Source organism: Thunnus thynnus, chromosome 5, assembly GCF_963924715.1.
Source record: "Thunnus thynnus chromosome 5, fThuThy2.1, whole genome shotgun sequence".
Taxonomy (NCBI): Eukaryota; Metazoa; Chordata; class Actinopteri; order Scombriformes; family Scombridae; genus Thunnus; species Thunnus thynnus.
In genome coordinates, this window is record NC_089521.1 from 8,171,200 (window position 1) to 8,187,095 (window position 15,896).

The following is a 15,896-nucleotide window of genomic DNA, read 5'->3' on the forward strand; positions in this document are numbered from 1 at the left end:
TCATTTATAATATATGAAATGATCAAGTCTGAATTATTAATAACATATTTTTACATAAATGCCCTCATAACCCAAAAATATTTCTGAGGCACTTGATGTAAATGTTAACATGTAAAAAGGTTATTATGCAACAAAACATGATTTAAAAAAAAAAGTAGCTTACATAACTTTCCTTAAACAGCTGAAATGAGTTTGTGACTGTTGCACAAATTTCTTTCATGGAGGTATGATTACTTACAACTACATCAAAACATCATGTGTGTTGTAACATGAATTCCTCTGCAATCTGCTTCAAATGAATACATGACACATCACATAGATATCAAAGATCAATAATCTGTCTTTCTTCAAAGACTTTTTGTTCTGAAAGATTTTCAAGATCATACATACATACATACATATATATATATATATATATATATATATATATATATATATATATATATATATATACACAGTTTACATACCCTGGCAGAATCTGCAAGATGTGTACCATTCATAGTGTCTATAGTTGTGACCATAAAACTCAATTTTGGTCTCATCACTCCAAATAACTTTGTTCCAGAAGTTTTGAGGCTTGTCTAGGTGCTGTTTGGCATATTGTTAGTAGGATGTTTTGTTGCGTTGGCACAGTAACGGCTTTTTTTTTGGCAACTTGACCGCGCATCCCATTTTTGTTCAAGTACCTCCTTATTATGCATCTTGAAACAACCACATGCAACTTTCAGCTGAAGTTGCATGTGGGTTTTTCTTTGCAATCTGAACAATTTTCCTTGCACTTGTGGCTGAAATCTTTGTTGTTCTACCTGTCGGTGGTTTGGTATCAACAGAACCCTCAATTTTCCACTTCTTTATCAGAGCTTGAACACTACTGATTGGCATTTTCAAATCTTTGGATATCATCTTATATCCTTTTCCTGATTTATAAAGTTCAACTCCCTTTTCTCACAGGTCCTTTGACAGTTCTTTTGCTTCATGGCTCAGTATCCAGTAAAGTCAGAACAGCCCTGGACAAAATGTGCATGGGTCTCTCAAGAGCTAAGAAACTCATTGTCTATTTATACACAGACACTAATTACAATCAAACAAGTCACATAGCCATTTAAACCTGTGTATGTCAACTTGTGTGTTTATTATCAGGCCAAATTGATGATTTCAGTTATCATTATGGTTTAAAAAGGGCACACACAATTATGTGAAAATAAATGGCTTCACCTGACCACTATCCCTAAGTAAAACAAAAGTTTTCAGCATGATCAGTCATATTTTCCAAAAAATGGCCAATATATTTCACAAATTCTACCAAGGTATGTAAACTTATGAGCACAACTGTGTATATATATATATATATATATATATATATATATGCTTTGCTTGTGAATTACTGGATAATTTTACATCTCAAGGCCACTGAAATTTTTAAAATCAAACAATCTGATAAGGAAAAATCCATTTTTGGTTGAACTATCTACCTCCCTGTTATATATGCAACCCGTCACAAGATATAATTGTTGGGAACCACTGGCTTAGAGCAGGATTAGTCCACAGCTACTGGCCAGATCATCATGAAATTAGCTGTGGATATTCAAGCTCTCCAGGAGATTATCCGAATGTTTTTGGTATCCGCATGACCATCATTGGACCAAAATTTGCACTTGAAAGATCACAAACACATTCACTTCAGCCCATCTTAGGAAAGCTAACAAATTAGCCTTGTTTTTTTTTTCCAAAGTTCACTGGAGGTAAAGCTGACATGACATTTGGATGGACTCCTAGCTTGTGACACAGACACTCAGTGCCAGTTTCCCCACAGTCCTTCCAACCAATCACTATGCCTTGTTAAACCCAAGGACAAACGCACACCTCGGGTTAAGAACACAGGTTAAAGCTATTTAAGTCTGCCCCTCCCTCAAGCCACTGACTGCTAACCTTCTCCAACCTAAGCAGAAGCAGCCTCTGTGCTTACCTCAACCAATCGCAGATTGCCTGCTCAATCCAATCACCAGCATCTAGCCCGCCCCTCCCCTCTCCATCCCTTTGTTATATAATCAGTGCGATGCCTCTCCCAAGGCCTCTAAGCAGCCATTATGTAATAATTACCCAGCTGTCATTAATATCCTCACTCCTTGTGCCTGAGTTAAGACAGACGTACAAATGAGGGTGAGAGATGGATGGAAAGAAGGGTGGAGCGAGAGAGCTTCACAGTGAGTTAGAGAGAGAGAGAGAGAGTGCTGGCATGGTGTTGTGCTGCTCTGCTGTCTAACACCTGTCATCACTACCCGCCCGTGCAGTGATAAGGACAGAAATAGTAGGTTTTATAACAGTGAATGTTAGTGTTATTTTAATCAGAAAAGCTGACCTTAATCTTTTCGTTAGTGACTGTGTGGGTCCCACCCCACTGCTGCATGTCTTTTTTTTTTTTGTTACACAATTTATCATGTCATGTTTATATTTTATTCACTTTAAATGAGCTTAGACAGACAAACAAGATCAAGCCTAGCTTTTTTTTTTCCAGACGTTCCACTGATTTACTTTGGGAAATGGGGAAATGGGATATGTGTCTATTTATCTTTTTGGAATATAAATCACTTTATAATGCGTTTTTAAATGCTGCCACAACACATTTTTACGAAAGCGTTCTTACAGACACAATTAGCTTAATGGGCTTTTGAGTGCAGAAAAATGAGACAGACTGAGAGTGACAGCTGCAAATAAGAGAGAAAATGATGTGAAGAAAAGGATGTTTGAACATATTATTATTCTTTTGTGATCAGTGTTATAACAGTAACAACAAGCAATCTGAATCCAGCGCAGGAATAGTGGACTCCACCACTACCAATAAAAACTATTTTATAGAGATGTCAATACTCAATGTGAATACACTGAATGGCTTTTGAAGGAAAAAATGCTGACCATAAATAACACGATTTCATGAAAATATGATGGATTATAACTTAAAACCAAACATGTATAGTGACATTTTGGTCATTATTTGATTAAAGGGTGAGATTTTCAGTATTGTTAAAAAAGACAGGGCTGTCCCTTTTTTTAGGATATGATATAAAACTTGGCTTATGATATGAAATGTGGTGTTTTGAGGAATTGATGGCTATGAGAATACGCCCATTTTAAACAACCATTGATTTGAACAAACATCATTTATTCTTTGAGAATTTGAAACTTGTTTTGCCGCACTGAGCTCGATACCATTAAAATTAATAGATCACCAAGGTTATTTTCTCAGACTTGAAAAAGCTGCTCAGTGAAATTAATGCTATGAATTTCTACACTTATGTCAGTCAAAAAGAAGAGTAAACTTGTGGGTGCATCAACTTTTGGGTTTCCCAATATGAATATAAACCCTTCCCATCCCTCCCTGTCCCTCCGCAGGTCCCTGCGCACTCTGTCCCGCCGCTCAGTAGAGGAGGAGTTCCCCCATCTGTACGCACATGGCTGCACGCTCCGAGACATCTGCGCTGAATGCACCAAATTTGTCGCCGATGTCATTTCTTCCAGCCGCCGGAGCCTGGACATCCTTAACAACACTCCCAAGAGGGAAGCCAAAGCTGCCGCTGCCGCCGCCGCCACCGCTGCTGCTCAGAGACCACAGTTGCAACGTCAATCCAACCTCGAGACTTTCCCTCAACCCAGCCCTCCCCTGCTGAGTCACCCTCCACCTTACCCGCAGTCACCCGGTCACCCCCAGCTCCCTCCACAGTCCTATCATCACCAACAGCGGCTTCATGCGTCATCGCCGTCTCCTTCACTGAAGCTCCACGCCAAGACCATCAACAATGTGAACCAATGAGTAGACTGACACTGACACACACACACACACTCACACACACTCCCTACTCAAGTTGTGCTGCTCCTGTGGTGCACTGTTTGCACACACACAGAAAAACGTAGGGTTCTTCAAGGGTTCTCGTGGTCAGATGTACAGTACTGATTCAAAAAGCCATGTGATTGGTTCAAATAAAACTAGATAGTAAATAAGAACACATAATATAGTGGGGGTCCTTTAAAGTTGTTGCTGGTTTGGAGCATTAAATGCATTATTCAATGATTATGCTATGATACAGTATATAAATCTAAAAAACTAAAGCTAAAACTAAACCCTTTTTAGTAAGAATCAAGAGACCCTAAACCACCACCACGTCACCCATCATCCAATTCCCAACCACATCATCCTCCATATCTCACCCAGCAGATGTGCCCACACTTGTACAAACACACACACACACACACACACACATGCACAGAGCCTCCCTCCCCCTCCAGTCTCTTACTTTGTTAAGGTTTGAGCAAGGACCTGCCTTATCTCCTGCACCATGACTTCACTCCCAGATGCTCACAGCTGGTAGGGAGACAAACATGGGAGCAGAGGGCAGGTGAGGAAAGACACTGTGAGAGGAAAGGTGGAGGTGGGGTTGGGTGGTGGTAGTTTTAGGGGGATAAAAGCTACGCAGCATAGAGTCGACATGTAAACCTTGCATTTTAGCTCTCTGTGGTTGCCTTGTTTTTGTCATGAATGTAACTTAGAGACACAGAAACAGAATTGTAAAATTATTAGCTCGTACACAGCATAATAAAATGTATTTTTAATCATCCAAAAAGGGATTTGTAATGAGCGGCTGCTGCATAGCGAGGCCTCTTTTGCATTTTAGACATGCTTGAAAAGTCCCAGGTACAGCTGGACGAGGTACGACAGCGGCGACACTGTGAATGTAACCGGGCTGAAGCTGCAGACTGCACCTTTAACCGACGCAGCATGATGATGATGATGATGTGAAGCGAGCAGATGAAACTCCCGCCTCTCTCACACTCCCCATGGACGCTTGCAATCTGCTCTGGTTTTGTAAACACTAAGTAAACCTCAACTGCAATAAAATCAAACGACAAACACAGTCATCGCTGTCTGTGAGTTTTACTGTCCTGATCTGTATGCTGGTTCAGCTGCTGTGTGTCGCCACAGAACAGCTTCAGTAGCCACAGAGCTTCATAGATAAATAGAAACAAAATAATGTATATTTCAGTGAGTCAGCAGTTTGTTTATTCTTGGAAGAAAAATCCCATTTGTATTATGCATAAGTAATAGCAAATGGATCTATTCAAGAAGGCTCATTAAAACAAAATCATTTTTACTGGTACATAAAAATCAATTTTCAACGACTAATACTAACAAGCTATTTCAGGAACAACATGTGATTGGTTGAACAAAGCAAATAAATTGACTACAAACTTGGTAATGGCAAAACACCAAATATATACTGTATATTTCCTTCATTTGAACCAATATCACTGCAGAATCTTTACATATATCAACTTTCCGGTTCTTCATTAGAAAACCTCTGAAATTACTGATATCAAATTCCCAAATTCTGTATGATGCACTGCCTGGCAGCTGCACAACTAGAAATACCTGGGAACCCTGAAAACAGTCCACTTGGTGGGGCCTCTGCCCCCAACAATCTCTAATTTGACATGTTCCAGGACCTCCGTCCAGCTGCAGGCTCCCTGAGTTCTGGTTCAGAAGTGAACATGGCTTTTTAAGGTGGAGGTTTGTACGAGGCAAATACAGAACGGTTGCTATGGTATTACATAGTTTGGGACACATACTTATTAGCTTTCTTCCTGAGAGTTAGATGAGAAGGTCGATAAGAACTCTCATCTGTGTGTACAGACCTGGAGACAGGAGATGACCTGCAGACACCTCTAAAGCTCACAAATGAACATGTTATTTTTTGTTTATTTAATCCGTGCACAAACAGGAATGGAAGCAGAAATGTTAAACCCTAGGCCACCAGGGCGCCCACAGTTTGTGGTTTAACTTGGAATAACGTGCTGTAACCATCTCTTGACAAACAACAGCCGGGAGCAGTAACTTCTCGGAGTGTTGTCGTCACCAGGCAACCAGCAGAGACACTGCTCAGACACGCTGGATGGGTCTGTAAACCAATGCTGGTCAAGGACACTATGTAACCCCCATAAAACTATAAATTATCATTTTTTACACTTCTGTTTGTGTAAAAAATAAACAAATGAGATACAGTGAGCTTTGGAGTTTGGGTTCTCTTTTTATTTTTGTATTGTAACATGGAAACAAGTAATGTTCTGCCAAATACACACTAATACAACAGCCCTCCAATGAATCCTGCCTTCTGAAGTTCAGTTTTTGTTGAAAATGTTTTAGAAAGGAGTTGATTCAACTTAATGGTCAATCTGAAAGATAAGGCTGTAGACGCGTTTGTAACATTTTGTCTGCATTTGCTTTTCACTAATTCCGGCATGTCAGCGCTCCATCTCTCTGTATGTGGACGGAGTATTTCCAACATGCATCTTGCAGAAGCTGAGCTCTTCTCATAGAAAATTAATGGAGGAGAATTGACTGCTTGGTAAAAGGCTCACAGATGTGTCTCTGCCACAGCTCTGCTTGTGGTGAAGAATAAAGGAGCATGGAGAGGGAACCCACGTTGTGACTCTGTTGGTTGCACACATAAAGGAGTGGATCTGTGCTAAAGGGCAGCTTTGCAGAATAGCGTTTACTGTTAAAAAATAAGTCAGATATAATCCATGGAAGACATAAGATGTTTTTCTCTCAGTATAGTTGTCTAGAATTTACTGCTGATTAACACCTAAACTACATCAAGAAAATCTGAATAGAGATTTGGTGGCAAATGTTATTAAATGCAAGAACTTTGCCATTAAATCATAAGGATTAAGCCCTGCTTTATACTGTATGGTACATCTGTAATTTCAACGAATCACTTAAAGGCCACAGAGGACACGGAGATGACATAATTATTTACTGATCACAGGGAAACAAAACATGAAATGATCTCACAAACAGCCAAAGGGATCTCTTCCAATGTGATCAACTTCCAGGCTGATTTTGAAAGGCAGGAGGCGACATCCTTGTCATTAGCTCTGAAGTTTTTCTCCTGGAGATGTTTTGTGATCTTGACATCACAGGCTGTATTTTCCTATGATCATAAAACAGTTCTGTGACTAAATAAATTGGTTGTGACATCTTAGAAATGAAAAGAAAAACAATGTGGGCACTAACTTGGTTCAGCTTAGAGTTAATACAGCAGATACTAAATGTGATGGTATACATGGAGCTATTATTGGCTTCAAGGACAATGGACCATGTTAGTGAGTGTTGTCTGCCTGTGAGACTTTGACTCACTGAGCACTTCTATTGACTGTCTGCTGATGGGAATGTTATTTTAACCTCCAGAATATGAAAACAAAGTTCACAGTAGGCAGCAGTATCTTTTAATAAAGCCAACACAGTGAGTGAATTTAAGAAGGCTTTGTCCCCCAGTCAGTGGATCCATAATGCGTCTATGAAGGCCCGCCTCTATATCATCATGAATAAATAATCTACAGCTCTACATGTCTATTGGCTGTCTCTGTCATCCGGCTCTGAGTTCACTCTTCACACAGACACTTTATTAAGCCAACCGGAATTTATACACCCAAACAGGAAGTGGGGTGATTATGCTTTCAAAGTAAAATCATAAAATAGTATCGAACTTGTATGATTGCATTCATTAACCTTTTATTCCTCCTTATATGTACTTTAAGGCACCAGTTCTCAATGTGGGACCCTAAGGGTGCTTGAGGGGGTCCCCGAATCATTTATTTTTAATATGATCGCATCCATAAGCACAATGACAGAATGTATTACTATTGGTCAGTGGTTTCATACACTTTCTTTCTTTAATAAAACATCTAAAAGCAAAATCTCATCAGATGGGGATCCATGGTCTAATTTGTGTCTCTGACTTTAGGGGTCCTTGACGTGCTGCTTTAAGGTGCGCCAGTCTGTGCCATTTTCTTTATTGCTAAGGTTCCAATATACGCTTATCTCACCCTCTGCTGAGGATTACAGAGTAAGACTACTGGACTCAATATACATTTGCATAATCACAGTATTTGCATGATGCATCTATATAGCCTAAGATACTGTAATATATAATATAATTATATATATATAATATATAAATAGCATTTGAATCTCATTTCTTTAATCTCTTAATTAATTTAAGTTGAATAGTTCTTCACTGGTGGAAATCTTACCTTATCTCAGGCTTAACTGGTAAATTTTTGGGCAGAATGATGGATTACCCACTGGGGGAAGTGTGCAACTGCCCCTGGGCCCCAGATCCTCAGGGAGCACAGAGGCTCCAGGTTCAACTTGTAGTAATTAGTTTGTAGCAATTTAATTGCTTTATTGTGATTTTTTTAAAAAAAAATGCATGCACCACTGAAGCACATTTTAAACTGAAGACAACACCTGCATTGTTTCCTATTCTTTAGGCCCCATTGTGTAGAGTGGCCCTGCGTTAAAATCTAGAGTTAATGCTGTTATTATTTTATATTATGCTTATGTGCTGCATTTCACCGAATAAATCTGTTCTTAACGATGTTACCACAAACCATACTATACCTTATAACTATACTAGTTATGATCAGTAGGGGCCCACAGCTCATTTTTGGTCTGGGGGACCTGGCTGGAATTATGCATTCATCATATCTTTTCACTAATTGGTAGATAATGCAGGTGAAGACACAAAATACTTTTGTCTATTAGTAAGTACATAATTTCTGAGGACTGCAATGTCTGATTTTGGTCAACAAGCGATTTCATGTTCTTTGACTTTATTCTGAAAGATTTGAACGGATGTTTTCTCGTTTTATTCTTGCTAACCTTCCAGTGGAAGTGGGACAGCTTTAGAGCTTGAACTCAACAACAAGCTCTCTCAGGCTGGCCCATCACTGCCAGGACTTCTTTTCTCTTCCTCTCCCTGTCTCTCTGTGTTCCTCTCGCTCTCCCTGCAGCCACAGTGTGAGGGAGTGGGTGTGTCGATGCGGGCCAGTGCAGCCTAGTCGCTTCTTGTGCGCACTCTGAAAAAGAGGAAAAAGTTGATGATGAGTTTAGTGTGAAAGCGGCCCGCCTCGGAGCAGGCTCACCGTCCAGCAATGGCAGTTTGGACCAGAGCGGACAAAAACGGTCAGCTGGACCTTCTGCTCCGCGACCGCTGGATCCGAGTGGCCGCCGAACTCACCCGAGAAACGCTGACTTTAACGGCCGAGGCGGAGGCGACCGGACAGGGGGGCAACCACTGGGACTACAGCAACTCCTCGGCGGGCCTGCGGAATGGCATGTCGAACGGAAACGACCCGGGAGCCAGTCCTGGGAACCCTGGCCGCGGTCCGTCCTCGGGTCAAGACCAACTCCAGAACCAGAACCACGGGGGGCGGGGGCGCAGCGGCAGCCCAGGGCGCGGGGGTGTCAGCCGGGGTCAGTACGACGGCAACTACGCTCTAAACAGCTCCGGAAAGTACCCGAATAACGGCACAAACTCAGACTTTGGAAGCCCTGGCTCCAGCTATGGGAGTCCCGGGTCCAGCTTCAGTTCGAGACAGGGCGACTGCCCCGTCAGTCTGGAGGGCTCCTCGGAGGCGGTGAGGAAAGTCCGAGTTGTCAAACAGGAGTCTGGCGGGCTGGGGATCAGTATCAAGGGGGGGCGCGAGAACCGGATGCCCATCCTCATCTCCAAGATCTTCCCGGGGCTCGCCGCGGACCAGAGCCGTGCTTTGCGAGTGGGTGACGCGATTCTGTCGGTGAACGGGAACGACCTCCGGGAGGCAACGCACGACCTGGCGGTCCAGGCGCTTAAGAAGGCGGGCAAAGAAGTGACGCTGGAGGGTAAGTTGGCCGACGCTACGGCGGGGATTTGTAAAGGCCGAGATTAGACTCCTGTGTTCCCGCTGCACACCTCTGTGCACCAGTCTGAGTTAGTGGCGCTGGTACTTACTATACTACAAACATATACACATTAAGTGAGTTCAACCTGAACTTGCAATACATTATGAACCAGGGATTAAAACATTGAGTATATAAAACCATATCTGAAACAAATGTATGAACAAATATGAAGTCAAGTCACCAGTTACTTTGTCCCCAGAAGTTTAAGTTGCTATATTTAAAATACATTAAAAGCTTAAAGTGTGCTATAAGTTAATTGATGCTCCTGTTATACAAGCAAGATAATGCATTCATCAGCACACCACCTTTGGCACCATTTATAAGAGCAGCAGGATGCACATTTCCATCCCTAACGCATGGAGAATTTACTCCACACACCCTCAAATAATCATTTATGATATAACAGCAGGCACACTGACATAAACAAACATGCTCACAGTCACAGTTGATCTATGACCAGAGGAGGAGGAGGAGCGGGGCTGAAATGATATCAACAGAACAGAAAGCCTTTGATTAGTGTAAACAGGAAAGTAACCACAGTTGTGGACACATCCAGATAACATACATTTTACTGTGTATATTTGAATGAGTGTAGCCTGCTAAAGATAAGAGGTCACTGTAAACATGAGCAAATGAAATTTGTCCTCTGTGTGAATAACTTGATACTGTCCAAGAGAGAGACCAAGAGAAAGAAAGAGGAAGACCTGTAAATGAGCTGTGGGTAAATAAATATGCTGTATCTACAAGAAATGGAATATAATCTGATATGTCTCATGAGAAAGTGTAAAACAGAAGTGTATCAATGTTGAACTAGAGTTATCTCTTTAACAACAGCAGCGCAACATACTGAACAATGTACAGGACACACAAGTTGATATAAGCTATATGATCACAGAGTAATAAAAGTTGTATTTACTGCATATAAAAGATAAATATTATACTACATATTATATATGTACTAGTATACTATCAGTTTATTTGTTATGGCCAAAATCAGGTTTAAGAATAATATCTGTATCAGTTCAGTACAATGTTTATGGCTGGTATGGGGTCGACTGTGGAATTAGCATTTTTGTGATATTTTTTCTTCAAGTTTGTCGTTTAAATTACAGAATTGTGGTTTTTATAAAATAAACCACTTAATGACCTCAAATTGGTCTTGTCTAAAAAGTTTAAAGTTGTATTCACAAATATGTTGTTAGTAGCATTGAATCAACATGTAAAGTGAAAAGGGTTGATAATAGAGATAATTGCTGCTCCACTGAGCTTGTAGCATTTTTAGCTTTGGCCTTTATTAAGTAATGTTTTGGTTTCAGTTTTAACGCTCTGACCAGCCTCTGTAAGCAGCAGCAGGAAGACAGAGAAGTTACAAGCTAGCTGCAGAAGAAAGTCGAGCATTTGACAGCTAAAAAGCCAGATATTGTTTTCACAAGTTTGTGGAACCAAAGTCAGAGCTAAAAGGAGAATGAGTTTTAGATTTATATTTGTCATCGCAACTCCAAATGAATGCTAATGTTGCTCCGTGTCTGCTGAATGTGAAAGTTAGCTATTGTTTGCTAAGGCGTTAGCTGTAACAACTTTAAAAGCCAGTTTTATGGTGATGGCTGTTTAAATGTTTGCTTGTTTTTATGTTTTGCACCTCAGTGGCTTAAAATTGATGCAGCTTCAACTTATTTTTCAACTGTCTTTGTACACTTACTAATTGCTAAATTGTGCTGCCTGATATGGGCGGGAGAATATCACACAGTGGTTTTTGTCTCTAAGAGTTATTCTTGGTGCACCCAAAGTTCATTGAACTCACATTAGCAGGTCTATACAAGGTCAGAGACGGTATATTGGAGGTTTCTAAACATGCATCTGATAAAACTATCCCCATTTCAAAAAAGCATTAAGCCTATTAAACTTAAGTTGGAATAATAATACATACAAAGTGGAAAGTACGTAGATGGAGGTAGCATATTGTATGTACTGACTCATTTGGTGACTGAATAGAGCTCCATGGAGATCAGTTCAGATCCTGAACGGTGCTAATGTAGAACAACTCAATCTTTGGAAAAGTGGAAAAAGAGTGAATTGGAGGAAAAGCGGCAACAGAGCCCTTGGGGTTCGGAAACTTCAGGCCGGGAACAGTCAAATGCAGTGTTTAATGGTTTGGAATGAACGCCAGATGAATACTGATGAGAACAAATTGTAGGAACTAATCAATGTGTGACACATTTCCACTGCTTTAACAAATCAAATTGAGGCCCATGTTGCACCTCTCTGAATTAATGGAGGTAAAATATGAGACTCTTGTTTAAGGCCATCTACCATGCTGATTAAATTAGAATCCGGGGCTCTGTCAAATTGACCAATTTTTTTCTAAAAGATTGTGTTGTCACAGTTGGATGCTTTTTTTTATGACTTTTTAAAATATAACACAGTAGGATTGTTTTTGTCCAACAAGGAGATAAGTACAATTTACAAAACCTCGCTGGAATTTGGCCTGTTGCAGCCGACATGAGTATAAAACACATTTCCATCCACCCTGAGGCTCGGCCACGAGGATGTGCTGCCTCCTGCTACAGCCACAGTCCAGACGTGGGCCCCTGTGTGGAAGAATGTGTCAGCTGCCTGTCACTGTTTGTGGACCGGCTCTTCCTCCCAGTCTCCCTCTGTCTATGCAGGGCTCCCACTGCTCTGCGAAAGGAACGGCAGTCAGTCAGAACGAGGCTTGAGTTTCCAGACCGCTGTGCCGTGTACACAACACATAAACCCCCAGATATTCTCACAATTAGCTTAGGTGCCCCACATTCCTGACCTCTGCTTGCATGTGTGTATTTAGGGCAAAGGTCAACTCTGGCGGCTCCGACTGGGATGATTCTTGCTGCTCCACACTTGAAACACACTTTCGGTGTCTTTTATTCCTGGTTTGAATGAGGGAAGAGAGCAGACGCACATCAGAGAAAGTGACTGTTGCAATAGAGGAGTAGTGTCTTTGAAGCATAGTCTGTAACTAAACTATTAGAAGCATGTTGCCTCAGTAGGTTGTCAACTTGATTTTGGCCAAAATATTCTGTACATAACTGGGATTATCCTGCATAAGCACATCAAATGAAAAATCTGCCTTTTGGCTTCTTTAAATCAACATACTGGTCTCAAATCATGCCTTGCTCTCTAAAATATGAGTATACTCTGCAAAAAGGGCAAGTCATGAAAGTTAATCCATCTTATTTTAGGGTTATTAAATCTTACTTGTTCTTCTCCAGGATAAATAATCTTGTCAAGCACTATTTGTACAAGATGAAGAAAAATTGTTTCAAGGTATTCAGTCCATTCTAACAAACCAGAAGCTTTTGTAAATACAAATCTCGATCCAGTCTTAAAGCTGCACTAATCAATATTTTTATATTAACAATGACTCAAGTGACTATGTGTTATGTGAAAAGAGTTGATTGTAGTGATTAACTCACGGACAACTGACACCAAACTGATTTTTTTTACGTAGCTTTTTAGCCTCCTTTAGCGCATTGTTTTGTTTTTCTAGCTCGTAAACTCTGCTCAGATGGAGATTGTTTCCAGTGAAAAAGCGCAGATAAATCCGATATAAGTTAGACTATGTACCGAGAACCTAGTGGCAGACAGAACGTTAGCGATGAGCTGGTTTTTATTGTTATTCAGACATTTTAACAAGAGTTTGTGGAGACCAAAACAGAGCTAAAAGAAGAGTAAATATTTGACTTGAGAGAAACACAACAGCAAATGAACTCTGATGTTGCTCCATGTCTGCTGGATGTGTAAACAGGCAACGGTTTGCTAACATGTTAGCCATCAGCTCAGATGATAACAAGTCAGCGTTTTTTAGCTTGAAATGGCCAAAACATAAAATTAATGCAGCTTTAAAACTATGACTAAAACAACACAATAATTTTTTTTTTCTTTTTCATGACTTCATGACTAACTCTTAAAACTGAGCTACGTTAAAAGTCATACAATGTTTAAAGAACCTTTATTTTGATTTCGCTTTAGCTTCGTAGGTCTGATAGTATTATGTAGAGCCTGATTTTAACTCTTGTTTCACAAAATCTAATCAAGTCATTTTTGTTTTTTATTATCTGTTTATTACTAATTTCTTACACAATATTTTGTTTGGAAAAATTCCCATATTAGTGATTTAGTCAAGTATTCAATCCCAGTTCAAATCTTATTTCCTCAAAGTGAATAAAAGAGTTGGGATAACATAACCTGTTTTTTTAATATGAAGTTGTGTCAGAATCACGGGTAATTTTCTTCATCTTAAAGTGCAGTGATCCGCCTTATTTCTCTTGGAAGAAAAATAGAGTTTGATGGCTGAATCTGGGATAAAATCAACTGTGATGAGAGATATTTTTTCTAGAGGTAAACTTTCTTGCATTAGACGTGTAGCCTGTCATCTGGATGCCATCCTGTGAGAGTTTATGTGTTCTCTGGGTTTTTTTGCTTTGTAAGCAGATTTTTGCTCCCCAAGCCCTTATGATTGAATGAATGAATGAATGAATGAATTAACTCTTCCGAAGCCATCTGGTTTTGTCGCTTTAACACATGACATACATCGTCCAGACGTGACAAGCTGTTGGCTAATGCCCCCCTCCCTCGCTGACTGACAGACATAATATCCCATATGTCCTAATGATTAGTTGAAGCTTGCTGCTGCAGCCCCTTGTGTCTTATTGGGTTAGCCTGCTGGTCAGTGGAAGGAGACGCAGGATGAGCCCTTTGTGTGGGTAATTGGAGGAATAAAAACAGCACATACCAGACACAGGGGCCATTGATGAAACGGGGACAGCCCTGATGAGGAACAGTTCTTTTCTTTTGTTCTGAGGCCAAAACTAGCCGACCGTCCGTTCTCTGTGTTGGTCGCTGTCCACACGGAGCGAGATCTGCCACAGAGCATGAGTCTGCACAGCCTGAAATAGGACATGCCAGTTTGTCAGCTCTGTCTCATTATGAACTCCATGGCCTTGTAATATCCCTCTGCAGATATGTCTCAAGTTATCCAGCAGTCAAGAATGTTAATTGAACTTGTGGAATGTCACAAAAACTGAAATATGAATTGGGTCTGTTTGCATTAGTTGGGCAGATGTCGAAACAATTGGCTTTTTCAAATATTTACTTCACTAGTGAGTGTTTGTGGATTTGCAGTTTAGAGAAACACCAGATTTTTACAGTTCTAGAAAAGTTCAAGCACACATGATTTTTTTTTTTTGTCAAATTCAAAACAAATGAATTGAGAGTTGCACATTTTTACTATTTTTAAAGCTGCACTAATTAATCTTTTTAAAAAATATATTAAAATCCTCCTCCACTCTGTTACATATTGTTTGTTTTCACATTTTTTCTGCTGAAGGAGAAAAATGAGAAAAGATAAACTTCTGAAATTAATATGATTTTGATATTCATAGATTTTTCTATGAAGGCAGAACAAGGAAATGTCATTTTAAGAAGTTTTAACAATGTAACTGAACTTTTGTGGAAAAAATCCTATTAGACACAAATTATTATTCCAAGTTAGGGATGAATGATATGCAAAGAAAATCATATTGGGATTATCATGACAGATATGAAACACGATTTTAGTGGGAACGGTCATTTAATTTTCACTGAAAATATTATAAAAATAATGACGATGTGAGTTTTGCCGGCGTCTGTACCAAACAAGAATGTTCCCTTACATCTGGAGAATCTCTGCAGTACAATAAAGTAGCAAGATAAAAAAACATTTACGACTGATGCGATATGAGTCATCATGACAGTTGCATCCGAGAGGGACAACACCCTCTATAGCAATGTGAAGATGCATGCTTTTGCTGTAGTCATTGGTTTTATGTAAATGTATTTGCTACAGTGCTGAGATGATGAGTTGACTAACAAAAAATTAATTGAAAACAATTTTTATTTTATTTTGTTCATGATTTAATTCATTTATCAACACTGCTGGTCCCAGCGCCTGAAAAGTGAAGATTTCAGGCTTTTCTCTATCGTAGCAAATAAAAGGTCATACAAAAGAAGCAATGTGAAGACGCCTCCTTTGCGGTGGGTTTCACTACTATTAGTGTTGCTATTGTCTGACACTTCATAGACTAAAGGCTTCATTTAAAAA

At 40.0% G+C, this 15,896-nt stretch overlaps 2 protein-coding genes and 1 long non-coding RNA gene across 3 annotated transcripts in view; 2 read left to right on the forward strand and 1 right to left on the reverse strand.

Moving 5' to 3' along the window:
- Positions 1-4,907, forward strand: part of spire2 (spire-type actin nucleation factor 2) — a 31,202-nt gene extending 26,295 nt beyond the window's left edge. Inside the window, exon 15 of the mRNA XM_067588998.1 lies at positions 3,391-4,907. Within this exon, the coding sequence (XP_067445099.1) occupies positions 3,391-3,808 (418 nt within the window). The 3' untranslated portion in view covers positions 3,809-4,907. The remainder of the gene's footprint in view (positions 1-3,390) is intronic.
- A 118-nt stretch (positions 4,908-5,025) lies between these two features.
- LOC137182643 (uncharacterized) lies at positions 5,026-9,201 on the reverse strand. Its single transcript, XR_010928357.1, has 3 exons — positions 9,075-9,201; positions 8,717-8,913; positions 5,026-6,983 (listed from the first exon to the last, which is right to left on the reverse strand). It is a non-coding gene; the product is annotated as an uncharacterized lncRNA (long non-coding RNA).
- Positions 8,907-15,896, forward strand: part of sntb2 (syntrophin, beta 2) — a 31,372-nt gene continuing 24,382 nt past the window's right edge. Inside the window, exon 1 of the mRNA XM_067588999.1 lies at positions 8,907-9,718. Coding sequence (XP_067445100.1) covers positions 8,989-9,718 — 730 coding nt within the window. The 5' untranslated portion in view covers positions 8,907-8,988. The remainder of the gene's footprint in view (positions 9,719-15,896) is intronic.